Source organism: Elephas maximus, chromosome 1, assembly GCF_024166365.1.
Source record: "Elephas maximus indicus isolate mEleMax1 chromosome 1, mEleMax1 primary haplotype, whole genome shotgun sequence".
Classification (NCBI taxonomy): Eukaryota; Metazoa; Chordata; class Mammalia; order Proboscidea; family Elephantidae; genus Elephas; species Elephas maximus.
This window is the reverse complement of record NC_064819.1, coordinates 115011103-115020866: the sequence shown is the minus strand read 5'-3', so window position 1 is coordinate 115020866 and position 9764 is coordinate 115011103. Positions and strand designations below refer to the sequence as shown.

The following is a 9764-nucleotide window of genomic DNA, read 5'->3' as shown; positions in this document are numbered from 1 at the left end:
AAAATAAATCAGCGAACAAGGCAGACAGCAGGCCTGGCCTCATGTAGCTTTAAGAGTAGCAGTTGGTGTTTATACTATAGCAGGGCACAGAAACTAGTAGCAATGCTTCACCTGGGATCAGGTTTAAGTGTGGATCCAAAAGAGAAATCAAGGCAAAGGTAACAGCTTTTGAAGGCTTGTTAATTATTTGACAGTAGATGAGCAGTTGAGGAGCCTGGGTGGTGCAAGTGGTTGGCACCCAGGTTGGCAGTGCAAACCAATCCAGAGGCTCCACGGAAGAAAGGCCTGGTGAACTGCTTTCATAAATATTACAGCCAAGAGAACTGTATGGAGCAATTCTATTCTGTAACACATGGGGCTGCCATGAGTCGGGGACCAACTTGACAGCAGCTAACAAACAACAACGGAAGTGCAATTTACTTATTTTATCTCATTATGCCTTCCAAAATTTGACAAAATTTTATACTTAAAAAAAATTCCCAAATTCCCAATGGCTTAAATCATTTTTCCAATGTAACACAGTTAATAATTAGAGTATTCAGTATTGAAGCCTAGTACGGTCTGATTCTAATAGCCTTTGTTATGGATTGAATTGTGTCTCCCCAAAATACATGATGGAATTCTAACCCCTATCGCTGTTGATGTTTTCTTTGTTATATTAATAAGGTCATAACAGTGTAGGGTATATCCTGAACCTGATCACTTCTGAGTTATAAAAATAGAAGATTAGACACAGAACCAGACACGGGGAAGAAAGATTCTATCAGACAATGACAGAGGCAGATGAATCTACAAACCCAGGAGCTCAAAGAAATTCTGGCTAGTAAAAGCTGAAATAGACAAAGAGATCCCTCCTTAGAGCCACACCCTGAATTCAAACTTTTAGCCTCCAAAACTGTGAGAAAATAAATTTCTGTTCTATAAAGTCACTCCCTTGTGGTGTATCTGTTACAGCAGCACTAGAAAACTAAGATACCTTGCAACTGTATCACACAAACTTCTGTTCAACCCTTGGTCTTGCCACCACCTTGATCTCTAGTTGGACCCAACAAAAGCAGATATTCTCCAAAGCCTGCCTCCTCTTACTCTCAACCTCTGCTTCTCTATCTGCAAGGAAGATTGTGAAGTGGGTGGAGAAGTTACCTGGGGAGATTGTATTTGCTAGTTTATGGGGAGATGTATAAGGAGCCCTGCTGGCACAGTGGTTAAGTGCTTGGGTGCTAACCGAAAGGTCAATGGTTTAAACTCACCAGCCTCTCCGTGGAAAAAAGATATGGCAGTATTACAGCCTTGGAAACCCTATGGAACTGTTCTACTCTGTCCTGTAGGGTCACTATGAGTCAAGGTCCACTCAATGGCACACAACAACAAAATGTGTTAAGATGACTGGCAACAGTTTTTTTTTTTTACTAATAATTTTATTTAAGGCTATTCATTTATTTTTTACATTGAAGATTAAATAAACACAACAATAATTTAATATTTATGCCTATTTCCTCCTCACTCAGTACCTGATAAAACCTCTTCACCAGAAATAGCTAAGAAATTACATCATTGATAACTTGTCTTTGGCTCTGACAATCTTCATCCACGTTGCAGACATTGTTCTTCTCCAATGACCAACACTAGGAAGATTCTTTCTAGTTGTGGAAATTTTACGCTTTTCCTACTCAGTTGCTCAAATTTATCACTTTAATGCTATTTCCTCCGATTTAATGTACAAAGGAAAAAAAAAGAAAGAAAGAAAAAGACTAGCTGTTCTTTATCAGTACAATGGAAACAATTTCTTTGCCTGTTTACTCAAACAACTTTGCCCTCAAATGCAAGAGTTCAGTGTTCAGCTAGATTTTCTTGTCTCCCTTCCCTTGTCCTTTAGCAAGCTAAACTCTCTATACTGCATTAAAAAAAAAAAAAAAAAAAAAATGGGAAAAGTAGGCATTTGCTATAGATAGGATTGTGTCCTCCAAAAAGATAAGTTGGAATCTGTTTTAGTTTTCTAGTACTTCTGTAACAGAAATATCACAAGTGGATGGCTTTAACACAGAAATTTATTCTCTCACAATCTCGTAGGCTAGAAGTCCAATTTCAGGGCCCCAGCTCCAGGGGAAGGCTTTCTCTCTTTGTCAGCTATGGGGGAACCCAGTCAAGGAGCTCCTCAGCACAGGGAACCCAGGTCCCCTGGCTCTTGTTTCTTGGTGATATGAGGTCCCCCTGTCTCTCTGCTCTCTTCTCTTATATCTTAAAAGAGATTGACTTAAAATACAAACTAATCTTGCAGATTGAGTCCTGCCTCATTAACATCATAGAGGTAGGATTTACAACATATAGGAAAACCATTTCAGATGACAAAATGGTGGACAAGTACACAATGCGAGAATCATGGCCTAGCCAAGTTGACAGAAATTTTGGGGGGTGGCACAGTGGTTAAGAGCTACAGCTGCTAACCAAAATGTCGGCAGTTCAGATCCACCAGGCACTCCTTGGAAGCCCTGTGGAGCAGTTCTACTCTGTTCTACAGGGTTGCTATGAGTGTTTTTTTTTTTTTTTTTTAAATACCACCAAGAAAGTAGTGCTAGGAGCAGAGTGCATCCTTTGTACCTGGGGTCCCTGCACTGAGAAACTCCTAAACCAGAGGAAGATTGATGACAAGGACTTTCCCCCAGAACTGTCAGAGAGAGAAAGCCTTCCCCTGGAGCTGATGCCCAGAATTTGAACTTGTAGACTACTACTAGACTGTGAGAGAATAAACTTCTGTTTGCTGAAGGCATCCACATGTGGTATTTTTGTTAATAGCAGAACTAGATAACCAAGACAGAATCCTAATCACTATGCTTGTGAATGGAGCCCTGGTGGCGACATGATTAAGAGTTCAGCTCTTAACCAAAAGGTTGGCAGTTAGAATCCACCAGACACTCCTTGGAAATCCTATGGGGGCAGTTCTACTCTATCTTATAGGGTCACTATGAGTCAGAATTGACTCCATGGCAATGGGGTATATTTGTGAATAAGGTCCCTACGTGATGAAAACAGTTTGCATTTGACTACTAACCTAAAAGTTGGCAGTTCAAACCCACTCAACAGAACCATGGAAGAAAGGACTTGGAAATCTGTTTCTGTTAAGAAAATCCTACAAAGAAGTTCTGCTTTGCAACACATGGGGTTGTCATGAGTCAAAATAGACTCAAAGGCGACTAACAACAACACAGTTGTGAATATGACCCGATTTGGGAATAGCGTTTCTTTTTCCTTACGTTAATGAGGAAATACAAGGTGGGTCTTAAGCCTAATCACTTTTGAGTAGTGTCTTACAAAGGGGAATTTAGACACAGGGAGACATATATAAGGGCAGACAGAATGTGAAGGTGGTGGCAGATGCACGTACAGGTCCAGGAAGTCCAAGAATTCCCAGCAACTGAAAGAGACAAAGAAGGACCTTCCCTCAGAGCTGACATCCTAGAAGTCGCAGTTCAGCCTTCTAGCTTCCTGAACTGTGAGAATATAACTTTCTGTTTTTTAAAGCCATTCACTTTGTAGTTCTTTTGCTATGGCAGTGTTAAAAAACTAAAACACTACTCAATTGAAGAATAAGCTAAAATTAACATTGTTGTGGTTGTTAGGTGCTCTCAGGTCTGTTCTGACTCATAATGACCCTGTGCACAACAGAACAAAACACTGCCCGGTCCTGCGCCATGCTCACAATCATTGCTATGCTTCAGCCCATTGTTGCTGACACTGCCAATCCACCTCGTTGAGGGTCTTCTTCTTTTTCACTGACTCTCTACTTTACCAAGCATGATGTCCTTCTCCAGGGACTGGTCCCTCCTGATAACATGTCTGAAGTATGTGAGATGAAGTCTTGCCATCCTTGCTTCTAATGAGGATTGTGACTGTACATTTTCCAAGATGGATTTGTTTGTTCTGGCAGTCCACAGTATATTCAATATTCTTCGCTAACACCATAATTCAAAAGCATCAATTCTTTGGTCTTCTTTACTCTTTGTCCAGCTTCACATGCATATGAGGCCAATGAAAACACCATGGCTTAGGTCAGGAGCACCTTAATCCTTAAAGTGACATCTTTGCTTTTTAAAACTTTAAAATGGTCTTTTGCAGCAGATTTGCCCAATGCAATGCTTCATTTGGTTTCTTGACTGCTGCTTCCATGGGTGTTGATTGTGCACCCAAGTAAAATGAAATCCTTCACAACTTCAATCTTTTCTCTGCTTATCAACAATCCAGTTGTGAGGATTTTTGTTTTCTTTATGTTAAGGTGTAATCCATACTGAAGGCTTTGTCTTTGATCTTCATCAGTAAGTGCTTCAAGTACTCTTCACTTTCAGCAAGCAAGGTTGTGTCATCTGCATATCGCAGAGTGTTAATGCGTCTTCCTCCAATCCTGATACCCTAATCTGCTTCATATAGTTCAGCTTCTCTGATTACTTGCTCAGCATATAGGTTGAATAAGTATGGTGAACTGATACAACCCTGACACACAACTTTCCTGATTTTAAACCATGATGTATAAACAGAAGAACTGCCTCTTGGTCTATGTACAAGTTCTGCATGAGCACAATTACGTATTCTGGAATTCTCATTCTTCACGTTATCCATAATTTGTTATGATCTACATAGCCAAACACCTTTACATAGTCAATAAAACACAGATAAACATCTTTCTGGTATTCTCTGCTTTCATCCAAGATCCACTGGACACCAGCAATGATATCCCTTGTTCTAAGTCCTCTTCTGAATCCAGCTGGAATTTCTGGCAGTTTCCATGTATTGCTGTAATCAGTTTTGAATGATCTTCAGCAAAATTTTACTCCTGTGTGATATTAATGATATTGTTACATAATTTCCATATTCTCTTGGATCACCTTACTTTGAAATGGGCACAAATATGGATCCCTTCCAGTTGGTTGGCCAGGTAGCTGTCTTCCAAATTTCTTGGCATAGGTAAGTGGAGCACCTCCAGTGCTGCATCCATTTGTTGAAACATCTCAATTGGTTTTTCATCAATTCCTGGAGCCTTGTTTTGCACCAGTGTCTTAAGTGCAGCTTCGACTTCCTCCTTCAGTTCCATCGGTTCTTAATTATATGCTACATCCTGAAATGGTTGAACATCAACCAATTCTTTTGGTACAGTGACTCTGTGTGTTCTTTCCATCTTCTGTTGATGCTTCCTGAGTCCTTTAATAGAATTCTTCAATACTGCAACTCAAGGCTTGAATTTTCTCTTCAGTTCTTTCAGCTGAAGAAGTGCCAAGCATGTTCTTCCCCTTTGGTTTTGTAAATCTAGGTCTCTGCACATTTCATTATAATACTTTACTTTGTATGCTTGAGCCACACTTTGAAATCTTCTGTTCAACTCTTTTGATTTCACCATTTCTTCCTTTCGCTTTAGCTACTCAAAGTTAAAGAGCAAGTTTCAGAGTCCCTTCTGACATTCATTTGCTCTTTTCTTTCTTTTCTGTCTTTTCAATGACCTCTTGCTTTCTTCATGTATGATGTCATTTCACAATTTTTTCTGGTCTTAATTCATTAGTGTTTAATAAGTCAACTCTGTTCTTGAGATGGCCTTTAAATTCAAGTGGAGTAGACTCAAAGTCATACTTTGGCTCTTGTAGGCTTGTTCTAACTTTCTTCAACTTCAACTTGAACTTGCATATGAGCAATTGATAGTCTGTTCCACAGTCAGCCCCTGACTTTGTTCTGACTGATGTCCATCGTCTCTTTCCACAGATTTAGTCAATATGATTCCTGTGTATTTTATCTGGCAAGGTCCATGTGTATATTCACTGTTTATGTTGGTGAAAAAAAGGTATATTGCAAAGAGTGAGATGTTAATCTTGCCAAATTCTATCGTGTGAACTCCTGCATCGTTTCTATCACCAAGGCCATATTTTCCGACCACTGTTTCCTCTTTGTTTGCAACTTTCTCATTCCAAACACCAGTAATTATCAATGCATCTTGATCGCGTGTTCGATCAATTTCAGACTGCGAAAGTTGGTAAAAATCCTCAATTTCCTCATCTTTGGCCTTAGTGATTTCTGGGTAAATTTGAATAATAATCATATTAATTTGTCTTCCTTGTAGGCATATGGATATTATCCTATCACTGACACCAGTGTACTTCAGGGTAGATCTTGAAATGTTCTTTTTCACAATGAATGTAATGCATTCCTCTTTAAGTTGTCATTCCCAGCACAGTAGACCATATGATTGTTCAATTCAAAATGGCAAATACCAGTCCACTTCAGCTCACTAATGCCTACAATTCTGATGTTTATGTGCTCCGTTATTGATGACTTCCAATTTTCCCAGATTCATACTTCATACACTCCATGTTCCTATTGTTAGCGGATGTTTGCATCTGTTTCTTCTCATTTTGTGTCACGCCACATCAGCAAAGACAGTCTGAAAGCTTGACTTCATCCAAGTCATTAAGTTTGGCGCTACTTTGAGGATGCAACTCTTCTCCAGTCATATTTTGAATGCCTTCCAACTTTAGGGGCTCATCTTACAGCACTATATCAGATAATGTTCCGCTGCTATTCATAGGGTTTTCACTGCTTAATTTTTTTGGAAGTAGATCACCAGGCCCTTCTTCCTACTCTGTCTTAGTCTTGAAGCTCTACTGAAACCTGTCTACCATGGGTGACTGGCTGATATTTGAACACCAGTGGCATAGCTTCCAGCATCACAGCAACACCTAAGCCCCCATGGTGTGACAAACTGATAAACGTGTGGGTTAGTATAACCTTATTCTTCACTAGAATAATTAGGGGCAGTGGTGATTCAGGTGGTAGAATTCTTGTCCACCACAGCAGAGACTCGGGTTTGATTTCCAGCCAATGTACCTCATGTGCACTCAGCACCAATGTTTCAGTGGAGGTTTGAGTGTTTCTGTGATGCTGAATAGGTTTTAGCAGAGTTTCCAGACTAAGACAGGCTAGGAATAAAGGCCTGTCAGTCTATTTCTGGAAATCAGCCAGTGAAAACCCTATGGATCAAAACGGGCCAACTCTCAACTGATTGTAGAGATGGTGAAGGACTAGACAGCATTCCATTCTGTTGTGCACATGGTACCCACGAATCAGGGGCCAACTCCATGGCAGCTAACAACAACAAACAATTACTATTAATCTTCCCCAGGGAAGTATTTCCTGCTTGTTATCATGGTTTTGTGTTCACATGTTGTCTCAATTATCTGTCCCTTTGGGGTTATCTTAAAAGAAAGATAATATATCTCATATTGACATGGAGTATTTCATGTAGCACAATATTCTGTGCAAAAAAGAAATTTTAAAAATGCTTACATAAAATTCTTAATATTCACATACAGGCTTGTTTGTAAGGACTGCATAAGAATTTGTAGAGATAAGAGTACATGTGTATGGAGATGATTAATAAAACCCATTTGATTGATTACTTCTAATTGATTATTGCATTTGTCCACATCAATTTTCCATAGATAGCATAAACCAATATGATATAACAGTATTATTGCCTTTCTTCAATTACCCACAGATACTACAAACAATACGATATAATAGTCTCATGATTATTTTGCCTCAAGTATCAACGCTTCCTTCTACTTTTACTAGCTAGCTTAATAGCATCATCTTCAATCCTCTCTCTCAAAAGTGAACCCTAAAATACGTATATTTTTCCTTTCTACTCTTCTTAATCTCTGAGAATTGGTACTGAGTCTTGTCTGTTTTATCTTAGAAGTGGCTCTATCATTCGATTTTCTTCTCCATGATTACAGTCGGAAACTTAGTTTATGACCAAATCAACTTTTTCTTGGTTACCTTGGCCTCTCAACTGTTCTTCCTAATAGTCTCTTCCACCTTAAGTTTAAAGCAAATTCATACAAGAAAATAAACTTAATACATTCATTTTACTTCTCTACTTTCTGTCCAGTTCTTAACCTAATGCCTAGAGAATACTAAGGATCCCTGTTGGAGTGGTGATTAAAGCGCTTGGATGCAAACTGAAAGGCTGGTGTTTCGAACACACCAGCAGTTCCATGAGAGAAAGATGTGGCAGTCGGCTTCTGTAAAGATTACAGCTTTGGAAACCCTATGGGACAGTTTTACTCTGTCCTAAAACTATGAGTCTAAATGGTTACTATATTGAGTTAGAATGAAATTCTTTTTAAAACTTCAATTAGGTACTATGCTGACAATTAGGTTCTAGTAGTTAACATTCTATATCTTTTATCTAAATTAAATTTCTTCCCCAAACTTTAATGAAATTAATTTGTATTATTTTTTTCCTGACATACACATGCACTCAATTTAATATTCAAAGTATATCTGTGATACATATAATTTTGTATTCTGCCATGCAGATAGGTGGTTGATTTACCCACAATAAGTAAGCAGTATGGTAAGATTTGAAAGAAAACAAAAATCTAACTCAGAAGTTTCTTTTATATTATAATGGCATTGGTTGCAGTGTAATCAAATCATTAAGAACAATAAATCCTAAAGAAACAAAGAGAAGTTTTTGCTTCCATTAACTGTAGTTTGATATGTGAACACAGAGCTGTGAGTTTGGAATCTCAGAACACCCCTCTTTGCATTGTTTTACATTACTCACAAGCAATCAGAAGACTAATCTGGAACTCCTCTTTTTAATCAATACTTAAATCTGTAACCAAACTTTGTATATGTCTGAAGTGGTTTCTTAATAAATGACTCTATCAGTAAGTATTTGCATGCCTACTGTGTTCCAATTATTGGACTATATTTTGTAGGAGATAACTTCTTAAAAACAACAAAGAATCAGAATAAATCATAACTGTTATGTTATATAGAGGTTTATATTATGGGTGCAAGAACAAAAATAACATATTATATATTTATGAAAAACACATATAATTATTATGTTATGTTGTTCATTCATTAAGTGTTACTGTAGGTTGGTGAGAGGAAGATATCTGATATAATAAATGAATGTTTTACTTAATAGTAAGGTATAGAATGAAGAAGAAAACATCAGAGAAGTCACACTGTGAAAAATCAGTAAGTGTAAGCTTTAAAAATTCAGAAAACATGAAACTTTCAGGTATTTTTTTAAAAGCTATATATATCATCTCAATCAAAGCATGGCAGAGCAAGTTGGTCTTAATGAATTAAGAAAAATAGGTTGGCAAGACCTCCTGGGAGCCAGTACTAATGCGTGCTGTAAAATAAGGTCCTGCTTATTTTGTACAAATAAAATGTTTGTAGATTGGCCACTTTCTAGGCCTACTGATGAATTGTCCTATAAAACAACCCAACATCTCAGACAGTCCACCTACCACACGTTGTCCCACAATTAGAACAGGTTTGGTTTCCCCTTAGTAATCCAAAATGAATAATGGATTAATGATTTTAGATGTCTTTCTTGCTTACAGCCAGAAGTGACTTCTACAAACCGAAATATAGATTTGAAAGATGTGAAAAAGTGAAAGGAATATGTAAAACATTTTGTGATGATGTTGAGTATGATTACGGATACTGCATTAAATGGAGAAATCAGTGCTGCATATAAACCCTGGAAAACAGAAGTACTCTGAGCGTCAAAAGCTAAAATAAAGGTGCGTCTTAATGACTTAAGAATAGGTTAAAAAATTCAATGTTTAGTGAAAATATGCATTTTTAAATTCTAAACACCACTTTTTTCATAAATAAAAACATTTTTCAGTCTTCTGCCTATTCATTAATTGCTCACCTTTTTATTTGTGATGGATGGATATATTAATGGAGGGGAA

General features: G+C 37.8%; 1 protein-coding gene across 1 annotated transcript; it reads left to right on the top strand.

Annotated features, from left to right (window-relative positions):
- The first annotated feature begins 8991 nt into the window (after positions 1 to 8991).
- Positions 8992 to 9544, top strand: LOC126069942 (beta-defensin 110-like). Its single transcript, XM_049873623.1, has 2 exons — positions 8992 to 9033; positions 9389 to 9544. Exons 1-2 carry the CDS (start codon positions 8992 to 8994, stop codon positions 9542 to 9544), a joined length of 198 nt encoding a protein of 65 aa, XP_049729580.1.
- The last annotated feature ends 220 nt before the right edge of the window (positions 9545 to 9764 follow it).